General features: G+C 40.9%; 2 protein-coding genes across 10 annotated transcripts in view; both read left to right on the forward strand.

The window, feature by feature from the left end:
• The window catches only part of LOC116399980 (myelin transcription factor 1-like), a 43,339-nt gene extending 30,610 nt beyond the window's left edge, over positions 1–12,729 (forward strand). For 6 of the 9 annotated variants that reach the window (XM_031877549.1, XM_031877548.1, XM_031877551.1 and 3 more), the window contains 9 exons: positions 700–762; positions 1,181–1,249; positions 1,740–1,802; positions 2,118–2,198; positions 2,786–3,007; positions 4,558–4,649; positions 5,292–5,395; positions 7,325–7,468; positions 7,638–12,729. In XM_031877549.1, the coding sequence (XP_031733409.1) occupies positions 700–762; positions 1,181–1,249; positions 1,740–1,802; positions 2,118–2,198; positions 2,786–3,007; positions 4,558–4,649; positions 5,292–5,395; positions 7,325–7,468; positions 7,638–7,781 (982 nt within the window). In that variant the 3' untranslated portion in view covers positions 7,782–12,729. The remainder of the gene's footprint in view (positions 1–699; positions 763–1,180; positions 1,250–1,739; positions 1,803–2,117; positions 2,199–2,785; positions 3,008–4,557; positions 4,650–5,291; positions 5,396–7,324; positions 7,469–7,637) is intronic. The other 3 variants (XM_031877550.1, XM_031877557.1, XM_031877553.1) reach the window with 2 other exon arrangements.
• Positions 12,730–15,440: 2,711 nt separating this feature from the next.
• On the forward strand, positions 15,441–25,471 carry LOC116399998 (protein-L-isoaspartate O-methyltransferase domain-containing protein 2-like). Its single transcript, XM_031877587.1, has 8 exons — positions 15,441–15,587; positions 19,098–19,258; positions 19,359–19,509; positions 20,981–21,083; positions 21,192–21,363; positions 22,494–22,617; positions 22,722–23,138; positions 23,259–25,471. The coding sequence occupies exons 2-8, from the start codon at positions 19,103–19,105 to the stop codon at positions 23,399–23,401; spliced, it is 1,266 nt and encodes a 421-aa protein (XP_031733447.1). The 5' UTR covers positions 15,441–15,587; positions 19,098–19,102; the 3' UTR covers positions 23,402–25,471.
• The last annotated feature ends 226 nt before the right edge of the window (positions 25,472–25,697 follow it).

The raw sequence follows: 25,697 nt of genomic DNA on the forward strand, positions 1-25,697 counted from the left end.
ATATATATTGAATATCAATATAATATGTACACAAGCTAGTTAGCCAGTGCTACTGCATGCTAATATTGTTAGCTAAAACGTAATTATCGTAACATAAAGTTAGCTGGTCAGATAATATTACATTTCTACCGTTGGTTAGTTTTTATGTTGTTCTGTTAGATGATGGGGTTTATACTTTCTCAGATATCTAACATTAGCATTGATGCCCCCTATTGTTACACTTTCACATATTACAAAAAAGGATTTTGTTGCTTTTTGTTCAAACTAATGGATCACCCTCAATATGATTCTCATATTAGCAGTTAACAAAACTTTTCTATGTGTATCATAAAAAAGACAGAGGCTTGTTTTGTACTGTCACAATATTACATCACATGACTTACTCCTCCCACCAGTAAAATGATTTTGACGATATTCAAAGATTAGCAATGCCTCAACCATCGAAGGAAAGAGCTGAAATACAAAATTGGTGTTATCTAGTCGTCAGCAGGGGAATAATCAGAAGCACAAACGCCAAGCGATCATCAAAGTCAGTTGAATTCATCCTATGGGGACCATGAATCTCTCCACACTGTTTCATGACAATCCATCTAGTAGTCCAAAGTGGTGGGCCATCCATTCAGCCACACTGCTAGTGTGTCTAAAAACAGTCCCCCTGTCCTTTCTAACAGCTCTCTCTGTGTATCTCGCCCTCTCCAGGTGCCCTACACCTGGTTGTGACGGCAGTGGTCACATCACTGGAAACTATGCGTCCCATCGCAGGTATGCACCATTGCTGACTCTGTGGGTGAAACAGTATGCTAGTGCTCTCTATATGAAGTCTTCTATGAAATGTGAGCTCTGCTGAGACTCTTCTGCCACCCACTCAGCACCTGAGCCCAAAGCGGGCGCACCACCACTAATTCAAATATTTTATTTGATACCGACATGCCAGAGGCAATAATGTAGCGTGAGCCCGGCAAGCAAAGACGGTCATTGACTTTGATATGCATCAGTAATTTACTTCTTGCCGTCTGTCCTCTTCCTCCTAAATGACCTTGGTATGCCTTGCATTCTTGATTTCTCTTCGCTCACTTCTTTCTCCTCTCTCCTTTCAATCCCCTCACACTCGCTTTCCTCGTCCCCCTTCTTTTCGTCCTTCTCTCCTCCTGCCTGTCCTTCTCTTTCTCCTTCCTCTCAGTCTGTCTGGGTGTCCTCTCGCTGATAAGAGCCTTCGGTCCCTCATGGCGGCCCACACCCCTGAACTCAAGTATGTCTGCTCTACACCTCCACTGCCTTTTCACTACCACTTCAATGCACTACTACAGACGCCATCCAACGCCACAATGCTTCATTCTGCTGACGTTAACTCATCTTTTGTTGCCTGCTGCTGCTGCTGCCTCTGCTGCTGCTGCTGCATCTGTCATGGCACTTTTTTTCTGGCTGTGACTATGCTTTCTTTCACTTCAATCAGTTCATGTAAATGGCAAATGAATCAGTAATTCTGTAGCATACATAGCTCTTTACTAGAGAGTAGGCTTTTCACAGCCCACTATACATACAAGAAGTGTTTAAATGGAAAAGAGTGAATTTAAAACAGACATTGCTCACAAGAGCGAATAACAAAACGGGCAAAAATGAATAAGCAGAACATTCCTCTCATCTGCATAATCCCATTTCCACTCTCAATCATCTACAGTGTTGTTTGTTGTTCTGCTAACCTTGAATTAAATGTTAAACCTCACTCTGCCCTCTCCTAGATGCCCCACTCCAGGATGTGACGGCTCAGGTCACATCACAGGAAACTACACCTCCCATAGAAGGTAACAACCAAAATACACAAATGCACACACAAAAACGCATACACACACATGGACACACACACAGTCAGCCAGAGAGGCCTAGTGACAGTCCATGGTAGAATTAGACAGGGATCACATACTCACACATTTCCACACCTATCCATTATCCTATTTCCGGCCATATTGGGCGTTTTTGAGTTGATTTGGTTTGTGATTTGGTTGAACAACCTCTGTAAAATTATTCTTCCTTATAATGTGCTCTCCCTTTAACAAGCAATCACTTCACCAGACCTTTTTTCAACCCTATGTTATCAACTCCATACTTTCTGTTTTCAGTATCTCTGGGTGCCCGCGTGCCAAGAAAAGTGGAATTAAAACTCCTACCAAGGACAACCAGGAGGACTCCGAGCTTTTAAAGTTCGTACTGCTCAGAAAGCCATAATGTCTGCTTTTAGCGAGACTGACGGTAAAAGTAAAATGCAATAAAAAAGGAAAAGACAGAGAGAGAGGAAAGTCACTGTGAATCATATGCAGAGGTAGTGACCTGCCCCCAAAATTGAATCAGGCCCTTACTGATGGGAAAATACACTTACTGCAGATACTGACTCTGAATGTAGTTCATGCTAGAGTATCGTAGAGGAGATTGTCAATACATAAGAAATACATCGGCTTCATATTGCATTTGCACACAAAACAGTTAATGTAACAGCATGTTGATAACAGCATGTGCTGAACCTTAATAGCTCTTGCATCAATGCTATTATTCAATGTTTCAACCCAGATGTAAGAAAACGAATTTGGCCCAGTAGAGAAAGTATATAACGTAAATCTTTATTGCAATATTCTCAACTTTCTCTACAGTTTATATGATTGGATTCTTCTTATCTAACCTTTGTGCCTTCTCACTCTCTTTCTTTTTTTCTTTCCTTGCTTCATCACTTCTTCTCCCTCTCCTCGTTTTTGTTTTGTTTTCTTGTTTCCCTCCTGTCCTCTGCTCCCTGCAGATGCCCGGTGCCTGGCTGCGACAGTTTAGGTCACATCAGTGGGAAGTACGCCACGCACCGTAGCGCCTACGGCTGTCCGCTGGCGGCCCGCAGACAGAAGGAGGGTCTACTGAACGGCACCCCCTTCAACTGGAAGGCCTTCAAGACAGAGGGGCCTACTTGTCCATCCCCAGGTTGTGACGGCTCCGGACACGCTAACGGAAGCTTCCTCACACACCGCAGGTAAGCTTTTAACCAACTATAATGTCTGCTTTTTGGTGTCCACATGAGAAGGTAGTAGAGTGAATTCAGACCAGGTTTGATGCTAATATAGCTTTAAACACAATATTTAAAGTTGTTGCTGCCAAGAGTAAGATGAGAATATGGATACCTCTCTCATGTCTTTAAGTATGGCTTCACTTAAAGGCTTGCAGCACAGAAAACCGCTGAGTATTCCAGCACCTTGAAAGCTCACTAAGTTTCTCGTTGTGATGAAACTCCAGGAAGTCAATACAGTCCAAGAACATCTTACTCACTGAGCTGAGGTTTCGTTCAGTATTTGTTTGTTTTTTTAACTATGGAGTCTTAGCTAGCTGATTTACATCTTTATGCTAAGCTAAGCTAACCTCCTGCTGGTTCTAACTACAACATTAATCAGAATCAGAACTGTTTATTGCCATGGTATGTTGAACATACAAGGAATTTGACATGATGGGTGGTGCATAACATTTAACAATCAACAACAATCAACACAATGCAAAGTAGAAACATTAAAATGTACAGAAAGATATAAAATAAAGTACAATATAAAATAAATTGAAATATAAAATAAAGTGCACAAACGAACAGATAACAGGACTATAAACAATGAACAGATAACAGGACTATAAACAAGTGAGATGTAAGTGTAGTATCTACGAATATAAGAGCGCTAAGTATTTTTCCCAAAATATTGAACTATTTCTTTAAGTCACTAAAAAACAACGTTCTTACAGCTTCCTGTTTCCTTTATTTGACACATTCCTGGTTGAATGCTGGGTTTGAACATATATTTCTCTTACTTACAACCTGATGGCTTCCCCTTTTACCACAAGGGACAAATGAAGCGTATTATTCAGACCATTAGGGGAGAAGCAAGAAATATATTGAAGGATATTATGTGTAATCTCAGTCCACAGCTCCTCTACTAACATTAAGGGGTCTCTGCCTCTCTTTGCTGCTACCAACACAACCACTACACTTTAAGAATGGGTGATGATGTCCCTGTCATGCAAATTAGGGTATGATGTCATCTGATGACTTTTATCAACTTTTGGAGCTAGTGCTAGCTACTTTTATTGGAAAATAGTTGGTAACACTGCATTTTGTTTTCCACAGTTATGTCAGTCGTTCCACCGCCCACCATTTCCTCTACTGAGGATAATGACTGCAAAGAACTTACACTGATACTCTTTGGGAACGGGGAATAGCTACCTATTCTCCTCCTGTTTTGGTAGTGCCGTAAATGGATCATTGATTTTCTGGTACCTGGTGGCAGGCAGAGCTGCTTAGTGGAAGCGAGGCTTATGGGGAACCAATTTAAACACTGCCATTATTCAATAACCATTACATTACTTCATAATGAAAAGTTAAAGCAAAAACAACATGTTTCATTTGATTATGACATTATTGACACATGGTCCACTGGGAGCTACAGTGTCCCATGTGTTTAGATGTGATGTGAGATGTGATAGCTCAGACCACAGTGATTCATAGTGACCCCCCCCCCCCCCCCCCGTGTCACTTGTCTCCAGCCTCTCAGGATGCCCCAGAGCCTTGTTCGCTAAGAAGAAGGCTAAGTTCCCCACAGAGGACTACCTGAGCACCAAGTTCAGAGCCAGTGATGGTAAGTTGTGGTGAAAAAATTAATCTATGAACGATTTGTAAGCGGGTCTGTGTGTATCTGTGTGTGTAAAAGCAATCCCCCTTGTTTTCTGGAGCTTTTGACTTAACAGTGAATGCAGGTGTTTTGACAAAAAACTAAAAAATGATGTCAATAGTAAAAGTAGAAATGTGTCTTACATGTGACCAGTCCATACTGGAACAAATCTTTTAGTTACAGAGGAGAATGTTCATTCAGCTATGGAGTCTAGTCCAGACTCATGGAGGGTTAGGAAACTCACAATATCATTTTAACTAAAGTGATACACTCTTTATCTCAAAAATGATGGAAGCCCATTTCCACCACTGTGATGAACAAATAAAGATCCTGTAAGTCATTATAATGACAAACTTTCTCAAAATAATCTCATGAGATATTAAGTCATAATTATGAGATACTAAGTCATATTAATATCTCAGAATTATGACTTTTTACGAGGTTTCTCATTATAATGACTTACAGGATCTTTATTTTTTCATCACAGTGGCGAGAATTGGGTTTCAATAGCAAAGATGGATCTAAAAAGTAAAATGCAGAGGGCAGCAGAAAGCTATACAGACCAGACTCTATTCTGTTCTATTCTAATGTATCTGGCTTCTCTTTTAGTTTTGGACAACGATGAGGACATCAAGCAGCTCAACAAAGAGATCAACGACCTCAATGAATCTAACAATGAAATGGAGGCTGACATGGTCAACCTGCAGACTCAGGTGTGTTTTTTGTTTTTTTTCAATTTAACCTGTAAATCACTGAACATGGGATGAGTTCTTACTGGACATGCTCATGTGTTTAGCAGAATTTAGAGTCATATTTGAGACTTAAAGGGATAGTTTGGATGTTTAGAAGTGTGGTTGTGTGATTGTGATGGATATCTATATCAAAGACATGGTACATTATATTTAGAATATTTGCATTGCTTTACCTTGCTGTCAGACCGCCCTTTCTGATTGGGAACTGAATCTCTCTTTAAAGTCACATGACTCATTGACAAAAACAGTCATTTTACTTTACATAACACAGGAGTTGCTGGTCTACCACTGTGTGACTTTGGTGAATCTTAACTAACCCATTAAAACACCAAAGTCACACAATAACACAGAGAAAGAAACTAACTGATCATGGCAGCGGTAGACCAGCAACTCCTGCGTTATGCGAGGTCAAATAACTGTTTTTGAAAAGGAGTCTGGTGGCTTTGAAGAGAGCATAGACACAATAGCTTCAGTTCCCCATCAGAAAGGCTGTCTGACAGTAAGGTATAGCAGTGGAAATATTCTATAACTACACTTAAAGTGATACCGATTATTTTAGGTGTCTAAAATACGTTTAGCTGCTGCCCCCGTTTACAGCAGTACATTGTTTCCATGCTGGTTCTCATGTCTGTTTAAAACTCCATCTACTGTTGTAATACACTGATTGTGGAAAAGAATCTCATACAACCACACTTCAAAACATCACAACTATCCCTTTAAACTACTTAATTCACTTGAGCCTGTTAACCTTAACATTGGTTTTGTTCCTGAAAGATCACAGATGGAAAAGTTATTCAGTCCAGTGATGAAGCCTTTGAAAGAAGAAATAACAACATATCTCTCACTGATGAAAAGCTGAATTCATAAGGAATAGAACACAGCCTTGCTTGATTTCATAAACTCAAGGTTTTTGGTGCTACAACCTTACTTGATCTGTAGCTTATGTTGGCTAATGTTGGCAAACGTAAGGTAACATTATTTACTCGTTTGTGCTACTGTTAAACTGAAACTTTAGCATTGACCATTATCTTGTAATCATCACTTATGGCAAGAGTGGCTGTTATTTGGCATGTTTACATGCTTTAATGTTCAAAAAACGCATAATTTGTCTGAATAGACCTGTTTTCAGTCTCTGTCTGAAACGCTCTGTTTCCCAAAAAAGCCCAGTCTGCTCTGGTTGGCTTGTGAGAAAACTATGAGGCACCTTTACAAACGTAGTTCTTAAGTCGTGGGCAGTAAATTCTAATGAGCCTCCATGTGACAGAAGAAGGGGAACCCCATCTGAATGGCTGGTTGAATCACATGTTTTCTGATCCAGACAGCCCAAAGATCTGACAGGTTTGTCTTATTTTACAGTTTGTGGCTATGTAGACACTCCAGATGTATGTGCATAAGCACTGAAACAATGACTTTTCAGGATATGTCCCCTTTAAAAGACAAGGCAGGTGACATATTCGAATGTATAATTTGCAGAATGTGACTGCATCCTCAATAGGATTTTAAATAATCATATCCTAGTCTGCCCAGAATATTTAAATCTGTAAAACCGGCTCACAGATATATCGTAATTTTTAAAACATTGATTTCCTTATATGGCTGGGACTACATCCAGCGGCGGATTAATCCACATTTAATACTCTAGTGAGTATTTCAAGCTTCAAGCTGGTGTCTTGAGTCAAAATAAACCAGAGTGGGACATGAGAGTCAGTGCAACAAGAGCTCTATGACACAAAGGAAGAAGATATATCAGGCCTTGATACACACACAAATGATCAGTTATTGTTGGTTTGGGGCTTACTCTTTAAATTTCTTCAGATACTAGTTAATAGACAAATCAACCGTATGCCTAAAGTGGTACCAATGTAGAACTCCTGCTGCTGTGTGTTGCAGATCTCCTCCATGGAGATGAACCTGAAGAGCATTGAGCACGAGAACAAGATGATTGAGGAGCAGAACGAGGCTCTGTTCATGGAGCTGTCCGGCCTCAGCCGCGCCCTGATCCGCAGCCTGGCTAATATCAGCCTGCCACACATGGTGAGTTGTTGTCCGCACACGCACACACACACTGGGCTGGACCCCTCACACACTCCTCTTCGATTGATTGAATGTATAAGTTTGGAGTTGAACCTCGTGCGGTGACCGGCACACAGTCGTTGGTTTCCCTGCTCTTCTCAGTTGCAATTGGTTGTTGTTTGTACCACAGCAGGAGCCAATCACCGAGCAGAACTTCGACAGCTATGTGAGTACCCTGACCCACATGTACACCAACAAGGACTGCTTCCAGAGCCCCGAGAACAAAGCTCTGCTGGAGAGCATCAACAAAGCTGTGAAAGGCATCAAAGTCTGAGGCTCGACGCGCTCACACAGAATGCAGACTGTCCTGAAGAGCCGGAGCGTGACGGAGGGGAGGTGGATGTTGAAATACTCTACGATATATTGAAATATGATTCAAAAACAAAAAGGGAATTCAGGTTATTTAAATAAACGGCAACTTCAAAAACAAAAAATCAACCCAGGGAGCACTCTGTTAGAGGAAAAGTGACGCGGACCAAAATCCACACCATGCTGCTGCTGGGATTAGGAGGAGGAACCGGATCCTTCAGTCAGACCGGATGGAAGAGAAGAATACTGCTACTAGAAACTGTATGTGGGGGGTTTAATATGCTGTATGTTTACCTGTTGTCTCTTTTGTGTCCTTAACTGTTTTTGGATGAGCGGTTGATCAGTTTTTCACGCTTCACACCAACTGGAACACGGAGGATAGTGAACACAGGATTGTTTAAAGGAGCTCAGAGACATGAAGAGGACAAAGAGGAGTTGGATGTGCTGCCCTATAGCATACACTGTGGCCAGTGTGTGTGTGTGTGTGTGTGCGTGTGTGTGTGTGTGTGTGTGTGTGTGTCTGTGTGTGTCTGTGTGTGCATGCTCACCAACTCCAGGAGCTCTTTGATTCATGACCACACACACCCCAGCAATATGAAGCATGCACTACACTGGATTTGTGTTTGCTTTGTGGTATTACTGCGGCAAAGGTGTCAACAGTGCAATGTTGACTCGACATGGGCGAGGGGTAAAGTCTTAAGATAGACCCAGGAACAGTGCAGGTTGTTTATTTTCATGGGACAGCTGATATGATGATTTTAAAAAGCAGCAGATAAATCCGTTTATTCCTTTTTTTTATTTTTTTACCTGAAATGATAGAAATAGTGTGCACACGGCTCAAATTCAGTTAGTCATATCAATAGTATTTATCAACATAGGAATTGCACTTCATTTTAATGAATAGTTTTGTGGTACAATAATTAATGTTATATATGAATTATTTAAACTTGTGAAGTCTTAAATTGTAACTTATTGCCATTTATGTTATTGAGGTTTATTTATTTGAAGTAATTTATTTATTAACTTTGTTTTGTAATACACACACAGCATCCTTACTGATTATCATGGTCAAAGCAAGTTGCAGATGTCTTACGTCAATATTTTAAGAATCTATATAGATAACTGACGAGGCATATTTTGTTTTGAGTACTTTCTAAAAGCCTTTTTAAGTGCAGATGTTTTATAACTGACAAGATCTTTTGATAATTTTACACAAATCTTTTGGTGTTCTTGTTTTTCTCCGTTTCGTTTGTGTTCTTTCTGTTACTGCTACATTCAGAAACCCACTGCTGAGGGGGAAAAAGAAAGTATGTATTTATTATTTATTGAATATGAAAGAAATTGACTGATATGGCTGTATATTTATTTTGTTATTTATTTGCGTGATGTGACGGTTGAGTCCAATTAGTCTTAAAGATCCACTGCTAATATTTAAATAAAGAAAACGGCATCAATACAAACACTGTTTGATTACTTAGGCTTATATACTTAGACAAACCAGCAGCTGATTGTAAAGACAAAAAGAGCCCCAACATCTGTGTGTTTGCTTTTGTCAGGTAAAAGAAAACCAGGAAAAGTTACTTTAAAAAAAAAAAAATGTTAAGTTCAAAAACGTTACCTCTCCGAAGCGCTTTGTAGCGGCCAGCACTGGCTCACCCCAAACCTCTGTAATGTACCAGAGATGCTTAAGTTCTGCTTTGGATTCTTATGTCTTATGTGTTGTTTTCATCAGCACAATGGTACATGTATAGAGCTGTATTCCAGCTGTGGTTCAGGCTGGATGAATGGTTCTAAAACACACACACACACACACACAGCAACACATCCAGCCATGGAGGATACTGTAGGATGGCCTCCTTTGACAAACTTCTATCAGATAAACATACACACCCTTGTAGCCTTACTCTAGATTTTAATTTTTAGATGCACAAAGTGCCACTAAAAAAAAAAAAAAAAAGAAGAAAAAACTTTCTTTCCTTATTCTTTGCATTTCTGCAATGTAACAATGTCTGGTCCCGGGAAGACCACGGCATCAAGAGAGCGGTGATTGTTTCAGATGCCTTTATTTCTCTGCCAAGATGGCCATTAGTACACTCTATATACATTCTGTATAAATAGATTTTAAAGATGCTATATATATGAATATAAACATACATATATTTTTCCAGTGTAATTGTTGACTTGCTCTTCTTCTTCTCTTGTATTACCTTAACAGAGGATCACTAGCTGTCGAGAAGAGATGGGAGGGGCGTTACCAATAGGAGGCAGTTACACCTTATTTAATATCACTAAGACCTGCTCAACTGTGGCTTTAAACACACCATTCACTCAAACTGAAGGTTAAGTAGGCCTCATTGACGATACTGTACAAGACTGTAGTGTTTTTAAAGCTTTCCTTTTATTTCTCCCCCCTCCATTTCCTGTATTTGTCTGTCCTTGATCCAGAAATGTCAAAAAAACATCTACTGTATGTTGTACTACTGAATCTGACAAATAACTAGATGGTTGGCTCTTTGTTCCTAAGTGTCATGTGACTTCATGTATAGTTAAAAAAAAAGATGATGCCTCTGGATAATGTTCTGCACATAGTGTTTGGCGGCATTGTGCAGTTGTTGTATTGTTACTAGTGAGGCCTGCTTGCTATGAGCCCATTCTCTCTGATGTTGAAACAAGCAAGTAGGAGACTTGTAGTGTGACCTGCCTTTGAGTGATTCGTTGCAGCTACTGTGGTGTAACAGTATGATCCCCTTGTGTGACTCTGATGTCAAAGGCATGTTGTAAATGTGCTCTTAGCCAATGTAGAATGACACTCCTTTGTGCACTTTCTGAATAACCGTCGAAAATGCCAGCATTTGAGTCCTGACTTGTGAAAACCCTGATAGATCACGAGCAATTCAAGTATTCAACTCCACCGGAGGGCGCACTGCAAAGTATTGTCACACCTGTCTGTTGCTGTTCCCATAGAAAACAAGCCGCACGTCATGTCAGACAGAGATATGTCTTTGATTCCGCGGGTTCAGCCCCGTGCTGTCGGAGCTCAGAAATGTATTAAAAAAAGGAAGCGCTACTTTCTTTTCCAAACAAAAACCAAAAGAGATTGGTTCTCAGGTGAGAGGGGAGAGCTGCCACAGGTCAGCCAGTCAGCCGAGGCTAGAGGCTGGATCGGGGGCCTCCTGTGAAATGAGATGAGCGTGTGGGAGTGGGAAATTGATTTGCCGGGCTACACAATCTCCCCCTTGTTTTAGGAGGAGGCGTTTGTTGCATAAATATGTGTCCATCAGTCAAAAGAATGTTGAAGCTTTTAATGACTTTTAAACCCACCCCCACCCCCTTCCTCATGTCTAGTGTAACCTTTCCTCAGGAAAGATCATTTTTGATGCATTTGGTTAACAAAGTAGTATATTCTTCCTCTCTTGAAATGCACGAGAATACTACCCAAGAGTGTTAAGACTGTGAATCTTCTCCTAACTTATTTGATATGGCATGACCCCTTTTAAACTGCTTGATGAAATTGTCTACTGAGGTATGTAAATGAATAACACTGAGGCCATGAAAGCATAGCATTTAAAAAAAACAAAAAACAGTCAGCTGAGGAAGCGAGTGCAGCCTAAGGTTGGTTCTTCACCCACGCACTGTATGTTTTCTGATTTACAGAGAAGTACTGAGTGATGGAGTGAGGAGTTTTATTATTCCAAATAGCAAAGGAATTTAAAAAAGCAGACCCAGTTTCCCTAAAGCACCTGGAACGAAAATTATTTAAACATGTTGACACTTTCAGGGAAACCAGCCCAGACCAAAATCCAGCTGTGTGTTTAGGAGGGGGAGGGGGGGGGATAGGTACAGATGTGTGGCACACACCACGTAGGAAATGACTCATGAGATAAGAAAAGAATGTCTGGTTGAGTGGCACTTTTCATCAAGCTGAGCAAAACCAAAAGCAATTCCCCCCCCCCCCCCCCCTCACCCTCTGCTGTAGTTACAAGCCGTGTGGTCTTATCATGTGTGCCTTTCTCACTCCACGCATCTCAAGATAGGGTATGTTTACACTTGGCAAACCTGGTTCAAATAGTGCTGGAAACATTCAGTCTAGATCTTTTACCCAATGCTGTCGGGGAACTTGGGGGAGGGGGGGGGGGGTTACTACAGTATGTATAGGGAGATAAAACAGGCCATTTTGTGACAAAATGAGATACAAAACAACAAGCGTCTCTTAGGCTAAAGAAACTGTGATCTCATTCTGTCGATTCAGGTACCAAACTGCACGGACAGTAATCTGAAGAACATCGTCATCATCATCATCATCATCATCATCCCTAGATAATGCATCAGTGTGCAGGGCAATATTTTGAAACAAGTGGAAGTCTCTGTACATATTTGTATTCAGAAGAAACAGTGTTATTGTTGTTGTATTGAAGACAAGTTTAAAATGGCAAAAGAAAAAAAATTGTTTTGTGACAAAGAAAAAAAAAATCCACAGCCAAGGGTTGTCCTGCTAGCACATTTTTACAGAGATGAGCTATTTTTATTGGTGATTTTCTAGGCATTAATAATGATATCCTTTTCAAAAAGTACAAAACTTCCAAAATTACAAGCACTTCCACAACGATAGATTGTATGGTCCTTTTTGTTACTTTTGTAGATGTGCTCGTTCCTTTACTACTGCACCATTTTGTAAAGTGGGACAGGCCTTGGCTGTGTGTCCTCGGGGTCTCATGATGTTTGTTTTTTTTTTGTTTGGGAAGTAAAACACTGTAGATGGGCCGAACTTGTGACTGTGTGTTTGTGTACTTGTGTACATGTTCCCCTGTTCCTGTGTCAGTGTTATAAGCCAGAGAAGTGATGTCAGTTATTGTGGGGGTATGAACCATTTTAAATGTTCTCTATGAAAAACGCAAATAAAGAATCATAGACAAGTATGACTCCGTCTTATATATGTGTGTGTGTGTGTGTGTGTGTGTGTGTGTGCGCGTGCGCGTGAGTGTAGGCCTTGGGAGTAAGGACAGTTGTGTAAAGTTCTACGGTGAGGTTAGCTTAAAGGAACAGTGTGCAGGATTTAGGAGATGTATTGGCAGAAATGGAATATAATATTCTTACCTATGTTGTTATTACTGTATAATCATCTGAAACTAAGAATCGTTGTGTTTTTGATTTTTGGATGTATAGAGAGAATTGGATACAGTGTGTGTATGGGGGGGTGGGGGGGCATTCCTATGAAACTTGCTCAATGGCACATGAAGAAAAAATGGCTCAATAATGAAGTGATGACATTATCCAGGTCTTCCGTTGATGTTCTGCACCACTGGGCTCATAGAGCAAGCACCTTGTAGTTTCCTTTAACCCCGCCCCCAGCCCTCAGCTTCCTGCTTATTCTGACTGATTCTCATGACTGGAGGAAGGAAAACAGCTCTGGATTCAGCTAATAATCCATTTTACAACTTTTAAGACCCAATGCTTTAGATAAACGATATTCATAATCTTGATATTTTATCAATATCATGATGAGACTAGACGTCATCTTATTTTGAAGTTGAAGTCTTAAGTTTAGTCTTTTACTGGCGTTAAAGGCTGCATTACCGTAAGGGGATGTCATTTTCTTAACTATTCAGACTGTTGTAGCCGTTCTAATATTTATCTTTACCCACTTAGTCATTACATCTACATTACGGTTATGTATCAAAAATATCATTGTGTTAATATTTTGTAAAAGCACCAATGGTCAACTTTACAATATCGTTGCAATATTGATATTGTGTTATTTGGTCAAAAATATCTAAATATTTGATTTTCTCCATATCGCCCAGCCCTATAGCATTCGTACTGGTAAGTTGAGCTACAGGCGTCTCTTTCCCAATGTGAGTCAATGGGGAAAGGTCTTCTGGGGGCCCCATGGCATCACGTCCAGCATTCTTCCTGGGGGCTTCCCACCATGATGCACCATCATCTTTCTACAATAGCCCAAAATGCACAAACCAAACACTGGCAGCTTGAATTTGGTGGCACCTGAAGGCAACTGTAGGGGAGGGTTGAGTAGAGGGGTATTTAGCTGGGGGCACTCTGCAACCTCACCGCTAGATGCCAATAAATCCTACACACTGGCCCTTTAAGGGGCTATGAAATGCATTATGTCATTATGGAGGTCCTCCCAAGTATAACAAGACGTGTGTGTATTTTGTGTTGGAGAGAAACTATTAATCTTGCATAGCAGTAACATCGGGGCTTGTGACTAGCTAAGTATACTGTACATATGATGTATTGACACACAGTGTACTCGGTCAAACACTCACACACACACATACACACACAATGCCTTCCTGACTGGTAAACAAAATGGGGGACTCAGTGTGCTGTTAACATGCAGTTACATGTAGTTTGTATGTTGAACAGCACTGACATCTAGTGGACCATTTAGTGAACCCGCAGGTTGTGCAGACTCTTGAGTACTTGTCTCTCTGCAGCTCTTTATATTTACTCAGTTGCTTTGGCACTATCCTCCTTAAAACACTGTGTGAAATTGTCACATACTCTTTGTCTCACAACATTAAATCCAAATGTTAACGTACACATATCTTCTGTTGACACAATGATGGGTCCATTTAGTCTTGGTGGACAAAATCAATGATGCCAATCTTCTATTGAATTGTATAACTCTCTTAGGGGTTCATCCCCATTATCATTGTGTAAGAACTCATAACCTTTTAAACAGAAATGTTACATAGTTGCATGGAACAAGTTACTTGTTTCATACTTAGAATATGCAATCCAACACAAACCCTCAGATAACCATATAGCTCAAACAACACCTCATGTAACTTCTGTTGTCTCTATGTTACCTCATCAATAGGCCTTTTCTATTTCATCCTGTCCCAGTAGGGTCAGCACAGCAGGCAGTGGTGGAGGAAGTACTCTGATCTTTTACCTCAGTAAAAGTACAGAGAATAAATACTCTGTCATAAGTCAAATAAGTCAAAGTATCAAAAGGAGAAATACTGAACAGGCAAAATGGCTCATTTATTGAAGCAGTGGAGCTAATTTGCACTACTTTGTATGGGCTTTAATAAATGATAATAACAATAATACCTCATAACCCTATATTGTGTTATGAATCTGAATCTGTAAACTAACTACCAATAACAGCAGTGTATTATATAATATTTCTCTCTGAAATGGAGTAGAAGCATAAAGTAGCATAAAATGGTAAATGGTACAAAAAGTACCTCTGACTTGTACTTAAGAAGGCTACAGTATTTGAGTACTACTTAGTTACTTTTCCACCGCTGACAGTAGGCCACTGAGTAGTTCACTCAGCCAGTGAAGCCCATTAGAACAACGCAGTGGCAACCAAAGCTTATTCAATTAAATGAAAGAGCAGCTTCTCAAGCGCAGACAGCGGCTCAGCTGCAGATAGAAGACACAAGTCACATGGGTAAAATAAATCCATAAACACACACAAACCTGACGTAATATTAATATTGTGTTGCTTGTACACTCAGTCGTTGATAGCCGGAATAGAAACCGTTCATGTTGGTGCTCTCACTGCGTCTTTCATCACATTATGAACTGCTCCGGCTCCACCGCTCTGAGGGCGGAATGTAGGCCACGCTCCTCCGGCCGTCATTTTGCGTAGGCTGATTTACGTCTGACGTCAGAGCGTCAGCTGGCCGAATGTTTACATCCAGCAGTGGCGTGTTTCAGACTGGATCCCCACAACAACAGAAGGCTGAGCACACGGGACCCCGCTAAGACAGAGACCAGCAGTCTGCATTTCCACAAGGTAGAACATCAGCGTGACCGGGGCTCGTTACGGCCTCTGGAAGCTGCTGCTTTGTTTCTGTCGTTACACCAGCAGCTGTTAGCATTCTTGTCTCGATCTGTCTCCTCTTGCAGCGAGGACGAGAGGGCGGTTATTGCTGTTTGTGTTGACCTTGCCACTGCTAGGCAGACTGTTATGGGCGTGATATTTCATGTTTGTTGTTCACCAGCCGACTGTTAGACTAGGACAGCTTGGATTTTAAATGGTTATTCATTTTGGATCACCTGAGTGACGCAACTAGCAACCGCAACAACGTGCGGGCTGGGCATGTGTGCGGTGAGCTGAAACCTGCTGCAGTTACAGGACGGGACGTCCCGGCGCTTCTTCTAAACGATGCAAAGGAAAGAATGGACGTGGTGGCTAATCTAATGAATCAGCTCAATGGCAGTGTATTTGCAGGAAGTGTGTACCCCACTAGCCTACTAAAGCCCTTAGTTAGTCACAGAAAGGGTTACAGGGCCCTCTTGTGGTCATGTGGGCTAACATCCCAAAGAAGCAGTCTGGGTTTCTATTCACATGGACAACATCTCATTCTGGACTCGCTTCCCTTAGAACGGGTTTTCATTTTGATGCACCAACTGCTGTTTGTTCCTTTTATTCATTCTCTGCCTGAAAAACATCCTCTTCATCTCAGCTCAAGAGGCATCAAAGGCAGGAGGTCCGGTAATATGTAAATAGACCCGCTCCTTTGTTCTGTTATAGCCTCATGACTATGGCCAGCATTTGGCAGCCAGTGAACCCTGTGATCTCTTGTCCTTTGGCGTTGCCCTCTGGTGTTGTTTTTAACACCACTGGCAGCACTCACTCCTGCAGCTGTATTCTGCAGCCGAAAGCTTCATTTAGGCCTCTACATGTGGTGGGTCAGGCTTATTTGTGTGGAAAGTCTCAAAGAGCAGAGTTGAAATGGAATGTAAAAAGCCTTTCTAACCATTTTTAACACATCCTCAGTCATTTTGTGCACCTTTTTAACAATACATGCAATTTATTTATTTTCTTTCACAAAAAAAAGATCTTTCAGTTTCTTTGTATACCAAAGTCCAATCATCATTTTATTCTGTAAAACAAAATATGGCATGTGCTAATCGTAAGCTAGTACCAGGCGGCAACCTCCGGTTCTGAAAAGTGAAGCCAAAACTGAAGTGCCTTAAACCTGCATTCTCTCTAGTGACCATCAGGGGGCGACTCCTCTGGTTGTGTAGAAGTATATGAGAAAATGACTCTACTTCTCTCTTGATTTATTACCTCAGTAAACATTGTAAACATGAGTTTATGGTCTCAATCTCTAGTTTCAAGTCTTCTTCAATACAGCATGATGTTCATTTAGTAAATTATGGTCCATTTAGAATCAAACAGACCATAAAGCAGGGAATGCTTTAGGGCGGGGCTACTTTGTGATTGACAGGTCGCTACCACAGAGTTGTCTGGTCTGAGAGTTGTCCCTGTTTTTGTTTCAGAACTTTAACCCTTTCACTGTGTGTTTTCAGGTCATGAAATTTAATTGCAGAATTTTTATCACCCAAAAATGTCATATTCAGTTTTTGGTTGTACCACCTTCTCGTGTCACTTCTGGTTGTAAAAAAAACAAGACGGCGACGGCCAAAAACCAAATGTAATACTTCAACACAGAAGTCCACAAACCAATAGGCGATGTCATGTTGGATACGTCCTCCTCTTGCATTGCTAGAACCAACTAATTTCAAGCAGTAATATCCTGACATCCATCCATCAATCAATCTACAACTTTTAGCCACAATGAAGGTGTGTGGAACAGACTTGTGTTCACACTAAGAATAAAGCAACAACACGGCCCAGCGAAGCCAGCTACTTGTAAAGCTCAAGCACTTGTTGACGGAGATATGTCATAAAATAGCATTGAGAAGGAGCTAATAGCATTTTAAAAATAGAACGGAACAAGGTGTCATCCGTCAGTTTGTAGCTTCATTTCACCAGCATCCATTGAAGCTTGACTTGTAGCCTGCTGCTGTGTGTCACTCATAGTGTGAACACACTAGTGATCCAATCAAATGCAAAAGATTTGATTTAAATCCCTCTGGTACACCGCTCACATGCTCCATTTCACTGGAGAATACTCACAGTACAGAAGCTAAAGATGCTCTAACTTCCTCACTGGGTCATTAATGGTAGTAGCATTTTGAATCCATATCAACCACTACTCTGTGCTGTCAAATCAGACATGTATTGTCAGGTTGTGATTGTCTTGGAGTTTATCCAAGTTGTCCACAGTTTCAGTTATTACAAAAGGACAGTCTTAAAGGACCAGTGTGTAGGATTTAAAGTGATTTATTAGCAGAAATGGAATATAATATTCATAACTATGTTTTCATAAATGTATAATCACCTGAAACAAAGATCATTTGAATAATTAGAATTAGATTAAGCCCTTTATCTATAGGGAGCAGGTCCTCTTCATGGAGTCCACCATGTTTCTACAGTAGCCCAGAAGGAACAAACCAAATACTGGCTCTAGAGAGGCTTTAGTGTTTTTACGTCTCCTGAAGGCCACCTACTTCTCTAACTTGCTTGGAAAGGGAGCGAGCAGAGGGGTGTTCAGTTTGTTGCACTGTGTAACATCACCACTAGATGGCACTAAACCCTACACACTGGCCTTTTAAAGAAACTGATGGTTGATTATGAATATGATGGTTGAAGGAGTTTCAATATTGAATAGTGTGTGTGCTTTCGTTGAGTCTTTGAAATGACAAAGAAATAGTACAAAAAATATGCAGATCTTTTTCCCTTTTTCTCAGAGCACAAGGTGTTTCCTTAATATTGCTGGTTTTGTACAACCAACAGTCCAACAGCCAAAGACTTTTCATTTACTTAGAAAAACAGCACATCCTCTACATTTAAGAAGCTTGAACCAGAGAATCTTTGGCATGTTGTATTGTGACTAATCATTGAATTTATTAATTATTTCATAACATAGACTCTGATATGAAAGACTAGTGTACATTCTGTTTGTTGAACTGATGAGAGGAAATGAAGACTCTACCTAATGTATTTAGTTGGTCTCATTTATAAAGTATGTTTATTTCATATACGTTTTCAATAACTAAACAAAGTTGTGATTTATCAAACATACATCTCTTCTAAATGGCTGGTTTACCTTTTCAAAGTATATATAAGATGATGAGGAAATGGCAATGAAGATGATCAGGAATGTTCATTTACAGACAAATTCTCTCTTCCCCTGATTATTATTATTATTATTATAATAATAGATAAGGCCTGTTGTGAATTGGGTCGCGATGGTTTGACATTTTTGAAAATGGGTTGTTATAAAGAGCAAGTTTGAGCACAAGTATAGACGTCTGATGAGAATGGATTTGGATCTATTTCTGTAAATAATCCAGATGACAGGGTTTGATAATTAGTGTGTAGCTATGCTCACTGTAGACTGGTTCTTATGTCATTTGGGATAGTAAGTTACCTGCTTCTCTTTGCCTCCAGTTAACATGGGTGGAGCTGTGAGTGCCGGTGAGGACAATGACGACTTGATTGACAACCTGAAGGAGGCTTACTACATCCGCTCAGACCTGGTGGAGCGGGCCTTTAGAGCTATCGACCGGGCTGACTATTACCTGGATGAATACCGGGATAATGCCTACAAGGTGAGCACACTAAAAGTCTGTGAAATCATCCAAACAGGGTACAAAGAAATTCACAGCATTCACTTGTAGAATGCGATAATACTGTTGTTGTTGTTGTTAGGACTTGGCATGGCGGCATGGAAAGATCCACCTGTCTGCTCCGTGTATCTACTCTGAGGTGATGGAGGCTTTGGACCTCCACCCTGGCCTCTCCTTCCTCAACCTGGGCAGTGGGACTGGCTACCTCAGCACCATGGTCGGCCTCATATTGGGTATGTGGTGTCTTTATAATTGTTGTGGTGAACTTGTGGCAGTGTGAAGGTTACAGGCACACACCCTTGTGAACTGAGAGATAGTGGTTCAAATTCTTTATGCCTTGTCAACTTGTCTGGATACATGTCATGGTCTGGGAATGTGAAAAAGTGGCTGACTTTTGGGATAAAATGGCCTCACTGATATCTCACATGATTGGACATCAATCCCTATTGACCCAAATGTTCTGCTGCTTAATGATGACTCTAAACATTCTACACTTGTTTGAAAAAGAGAGACAAAATCTGGCCAGGAAATTCAACCAGGAAAATGAAAGCACAATGCTGCTGTCAGCTAAGAGCCTGTTTGTCATATTTAGAAGAAAAAGAGCTGAAAAGTAAACAGAGAAATGTGAGGACACTTATGCTTTGTAGCCAACAAGGTAACAAAAACAAGCATTGTTTGACAAACGATCTTAGCAGCATATGACAATAATCACAACTTGGATTAATTTACTATGAAAACATGTTTTGATTCTTTTGACCAATATGGACTAAGGAATATAAATAATCAAGGAATGGTCTCAAATTAATTCAGACTTAATGACAAAGGTAGTAAGTCACCGTCTTTCTTGTCTGCCATTAGGGCTGTACCTAATAGTTTAAAGCTTTGAAGTTTCATTCAAACTTTGACATAAGAGTTATTTTAATTGATAACTCACAGAAACATTGCATGCAATAGTCCATCTTCTGTCTATCTCTCTTCCTCTCTCACACAGCGAGCAATGTCGTGTTCAATCCTGAATAAAAAGATAGATCTAATCATTTCCAACGAAATATTCTGCTTCTATCCATACTTGTTTGCGTTTAGCATTTCAAAAGCAACATTTTCACTGAGGTCAATAAATGGTTTGTTTTCCAGATTGCCACAACTGTAGGCTATTGACAGGGCAGTTGAGCAGCACCATAAATTACATTTATATTACCTCGAAAACAAAAACCTTTCTCTCTTTGTTTTAGGCTGATGACATAATCAAATATGAGGAGAGACATTCAAAGCTTCATACAAATTCCTCAATAGAAGCTTCAAATGTAAAGTCAAAAATAAATAAAGGACTCTCTGTACAGCAGTATTTACCATGCCGGTATATCTGATTGAAATCTGATAATTTGGTGCTCATGGTTTCTTTAAAATGACCCGAACAATTGAATTGTGGACAATCTAACCAATCAATGATGTGCAGCCTGTCCATATTGACAAAAGCTACCTGACGTCTCATGGAGATATGTGTTTATTTGTCAAAACGTGTCGCCACACCGACCAGTAAAAGAGACTCATCGTCTGAATGTGGCTCAGATTTTAATTGAAGTTTTTCTCCAATCAACCTACTCTGAGTCGGTTGTTGAGTCTTATGTCCTAGTGCCATTACAAACACATCTTTGTGTCCATGTCAATTTCAAACTGTGAGCTGAGGTGTGCTAACTGTTCCAGGACCATTCGGAGTCAATCACGGAATAGAGTTACATGCAGATGTGATTGATTATGCCTACCAGAAGCTCGACTGCTTCATCAAAACCAGCGACAGCTTTGACAAGTATGTGTCCAAATGTGTCAGTGACGTTTTATTGTTCCTCTATATTTTTTCTATATCATCTTTTACCCTTCTGCATAATGTTTTCATTGCTCCTGTATCTGTCTTTAGATTTGAATTCTGTGAGCCGTCCTTTGTTGCGGGTAACTGCCTGGAGATTCCTCCAGAGAGCCGTCAGTATGACAGGGTGTACTGCGGGGCCGGGGTGCAGAAGGAGCACGAGGACTACATGAAGACCCTGCTCAAGGTGGGGGGCATCCTGGTGATGCCTCTCGAGGAAAAGGTTGATGTCTTGCCAGAGAAATTCAGGATCGTTCAAATCTGCATATTAGGCAGCACTTAAATTAAGTCCCCGTATTTAACATTTATAAGCAGTAAATGAGCAGTGAATATACACACTGTAATATAATTGTAAGCAGATATACAATCTTTATTATTATTATTATCAACAACTATAACCCCTGAGTGGAGGCTGCTCAGTATCAAGTTTATTATGAATAGAGTTTGGCTCTACAGAACACAAAATAACCGATGTATAAATACATCAGCAACGTTATCTTCATGCTCATAAACGCAGAGTTACGTCTGGTCTTTGGGGGACCAAAGGCGTTTCCCTCCATTTCTGATTAAATAGCGTCGGGACGACAGTATTGCAAATGGGTAAACCAAATGTAAACAGGAATGTAGTAAATGTATTTGCATAATGAGAATTAATAAATATGCATTTCCCTAAAGAGATTCAAATGTACCCCGGCAATCTAAATTTGGTACGTCACAAATTCGAAAGCCAATGGCTGTCTAATACGCAAATGCCAATACATAGACAGGGAATCTGTCTTTGACACAACACCGTCAAAGAAACCTGAAACCTCCAGCACAGAGCTGACTGGTCAGCACAGAGCTGACCGGTCAGCACAGAGAGCGACCCTGGAGCTTCCCTCCACGGTCTACCAAACAAATCCCACTAACTACTTATTGCATGCTTCACAACCACTTAAGCCAGTGACAAACCACATAAATAAAAGATGCTAACTACACTTACCATTCTGATACGACTACTTGTTGCTCAGCCATACATGTGCCTTTTTTCCAATTTCTTTTTTTTTTTTTACTTTTTATATGGGAAAACATGTTAAACAAAATATGAATCATAGCAGAGTATATTTACAGTCTTAAAAACGTGTCTGCAAAGGAACTTCTATCTGCTAACAACTATATTATAAAATGTTACAAACCATTTCTAAAATGTTTATTTACTGAGTGTCTGGAAATGTTACCATTTTGTTTGCTTTGATTAGTATTTGTTGTATTGAAACAATTTAAAAAACAGTAGAGCAGCTGAGAAAAAAAATGTACACACACAAAAAGGGAAATGAAAAAAGCTTTAATTTCCTGATGTTGTATTTTCTGCAGTTGACCAAGATTACCTGTACGGGGCCGAACAGCTGGGAGACCAAAAAGATCATTTCTGTGTCCTTCGCTCCTCTGGTGCTGCCTAAACACGGCACAAATCGCAAACCCAAGAATGTCCCACTACGTGAGTGCAACTAAATATAAATAATGTGTCTAATTCTAATCTATAATGTGTCTAATCCCCCCTCCCGCATTTCCCCTGTTTTCTTGTGATTCTTTATTTTGCAGCTAAGTATGAGGTACGGACGTTACAGGAGCTGTCTCGCATCTGTATCCGCCACACCCTCAGAGTGAACACAGATGGAGGAGACAGCCAGTCACGCGGCCGAGGTTCCTCGTTCAGCGTCGGCAGGGGTCTGGCGGTGGCCGGGCTCCATAAGTACGGCCCTCGCTTCAAACGCCGACGCGTCCACCGGCGCCACTGCAACGCCCTCGTCCTGGCCACGCGTCAGGTGGTGGCCAGCAGTGGCATTGGCCCCGCCCCTCTGGACGGCAACGACAGCCAGGGAGGGAAAGCGGAGGACGAGGAGGAGGCCGGAGAGAGGGAGGTGAGGCGGCAGATGAGGGGGAGCAGGAGAGCGGGGAGGGGAGCAGGAGGGGTGGTGGAAGAGGAGGAGACGGTGGAAGAAGAAGATGAGGAGGAGGAGGAGGAGGAGGAGGAGGAGGAGGAGCAGCAGCAGCAGCAGCAGCAGCAGCAGCAGCAGCAGCAGCAGCAGCAGCAGCAGCAGCAGCAGCAGCAGCAGCAGCAGCAGCAGCAGCAGCAGCAGCAGGAGGAGGAGGAGGAGGAGGAGGAGACCGGGGAGCTGCTCCGACCCCAGCCGGCCGTAAACGTCCTTAGAGAGAGGATCCTGGGCCTGCCGCTGCCCGAGCCTCTGAAGATGTACCTGCTGTACTACAGAGAGAAATGAGCCTGCTAAGGCCACAGCCAGGTCCTGAGTCAGAGCCCAGAGCTGGAGGCAACGACCCAGCAGAAGCCCACGTCTCCCTTGCAACCCCACCACCACCTGTACAAGGCAGGACAACATGCCACCTACCTTACTGACCCTTAGCTCCACTCGCTCACCTGCTCTCGCCTTCTCCATCATCCATTTTCTCTGCCACTCCCTCTTTTTGCCCTCTGTTCCAACTGTTCTTTACTTGATTCATTTCCTGACATGATAAAGAGTCAGCTCAATTTGTCCAGTGGAGGAGGGAGGCAATGATTTAGACAAATAAACAGTCACTGATGTAAAAATTGCATCTCCATGTAGGTGCAAAAGAAATAAATACAAGTACATGATACATACACAGATGATCAGTTTGCAGCTCTGTTTATCTAACATGCCAATCAAGCCTTGCCTAACAACAGCTTAACAGTGGCCTGAGTATCCACAGCTTAGTGGTGCAGAGAAGGACCATCAGAGTTCAGACAGTGTAGCATCAAGCAGAGAGAGAAGCTTACCCATAGACCAGAAGGCAGAGGACGGCCCCTGCTCTTTTAGAGGGGAAGACATAGAGTGGGCCCAGAGATCAAGAAAATGTGCATTCAAAGTTTTCATGATGTTATATTTTCTCTCTCAGTATATCATATTCAATGATATTGTAGCTTGTGACCAAGATGGTGTTGTGGTTGTGTTTATTTCCACTCATTTCCAAATATAAGGGGAGCATTGTTTATGAGCCCTCAGTTCATTAAAACAATTAAATGATCTGCTTTTCCAAGGCCGATCGTTGCTCATTATTTCCAGCATTGTCTTCGGACACTCGTAGAGATAATGGAAGTTTGAGTTCTCCCTCTTTCTATGCATATATTTAACTGTATGAATAAAAGTCCACCTTTGTCTCCTGATGTCGTCACATGGAGATGAAACTGTTCTAAATCCTTACATTTGTATCCGAACGGCAGTCTCACTGTTTTTCTCTACATCCCATTTTATTCTCTCACCCAAAAGAGAATGACTATAAAAGATCTCATACTTACTAATATTCCAATTTACAAAAGTAGACCAGCATGATAACACATAAACTGATGTTTTTGATGACTGACAGTGTGCAGGTTTTCTTTTTTCTTGTAATAATTAGATTTTTGAATTTCATGAATCTTGAAGTGGCGTGTACAGTACATATGAAATTGTATGTTTTGTGAATCATAAAAAAATCTCGAGATACTACAAAGATACTTTGATGAGTAGAGTAAGTATCTTGTCTCACATCTTTCTGTTCGTTAGTTAGATGGAGCGTTATTCCTTTATACTCTTTGCTTTTGTACCAAACCTTCTGCTCCCCTCTGTGCCAAACTTCCATTGCATGGACTGAATCCTCAAGAGGAAACGGCAGATCATCAACAAGTCACGCTTGAAGAAGAAGAATTTGTTGATGTTTTTTCATTTCAAAAACTTCTCCACTACCACTGAAATGACACTTGTGGTTGTTTATGTATTAGTTATCATGTAAAGCTTTAGATTTCTCCCATTGGAAAGTTTGTATTTGACGAATGTGATGAATAGCAAATTGATCTTTGCACAAGGCATAACAGATGCACCCTGCATCAGTAAATACAGTCAAGGAGATAAAGAATGGATATGATCACAATAATGGGAGGGATTTCAATATGTGCAGTTTATATTGGTAATTTATCCAACACTGAATGTGAGGATTGTGGCCAACAAGCAGGTCCTCATCTGGCCAGGTGACTCGCATCCCTTTTGACTCCTGCTGAGTGTGATGTCATGCTTCACTGTTTGGCCATTCTACCATTTCTACTGCTGCTAGATCTGCCTATTAAGTCCTGTATGCACACCTTTCCTTTATTCGACATTAGTACCATTTACGTTTGTTTGTTGTGCATTTGTGATTCTCTGCTGAATGTACATACATGATGGGTTTTTTGGGGGGTTTCTTTTGCACTTGATATTAAGTTTTGGAGAGAATGAATTGCTTGTTTTTAAAATTGAGCTGTATTATTGACTACTGTTAATAAAGTCCATGATACAAAAGAGTCCTGTTGCAAATGAAATGATTGTATTAGCTAACACAGCGGCTTACGAAGAATGTCTTTTATTTTGGTTAATAAACACAGGAAATACTTCAAACCTGTTAGATGGCCTCACCAAGTTTAGAGATGTTTTTCTTTTTTTAACTTTATAGAGCCCAACTAATTTACAGTTTAATTAAACCTTCAACAATCGGTATGGCTTTGTCTCTGTTAAAGAGAAATGAATACAT

Source organism: Anarrhichthys ocellatus, unplaced genomic scaffold, assembly GCF_004355925.1.
Source record: "Anarrhichthys ocellatus isolate YVR2014 unplaced genomic scaffold, GSC_Weel_1.0 scaffold140, whole genome shotgun sequence".
In the NCBI taxonomy this organism is placed as follows: domain Eukaryota; kingdom Metazoa; phylum Chordata; class Actinopteri; order Perciformes; family Anarhichadidae; genus Anarrhichthys; species Anarrhichthys ocellatus.

Bases quoted from the DNA above. Each gene is read 5' to 3' on its own strand.
- LOC116399998 (XM_031877587.1), top strand. From the start codon at position 19,103: ATGGGTGGAGCTGTGAGTGCCGGTGAGGACAATGACGACTTGATTGAC. The intron at 19,510-20,980 runs GTATGTGGTGTC...TAACTGTTCCAG, and splicing joins CATGGTCGGCCTCATATTGG to GACCATTCGGAGTCAATCAC. The intron at 23,139-23,258 runs AGGAGGAGGAGG...AGCAGCAGCAGC, and splicing joins AGAAGAAGATGAGGAGGAGG to AGCAGGAGGAGGAGGAGGAG.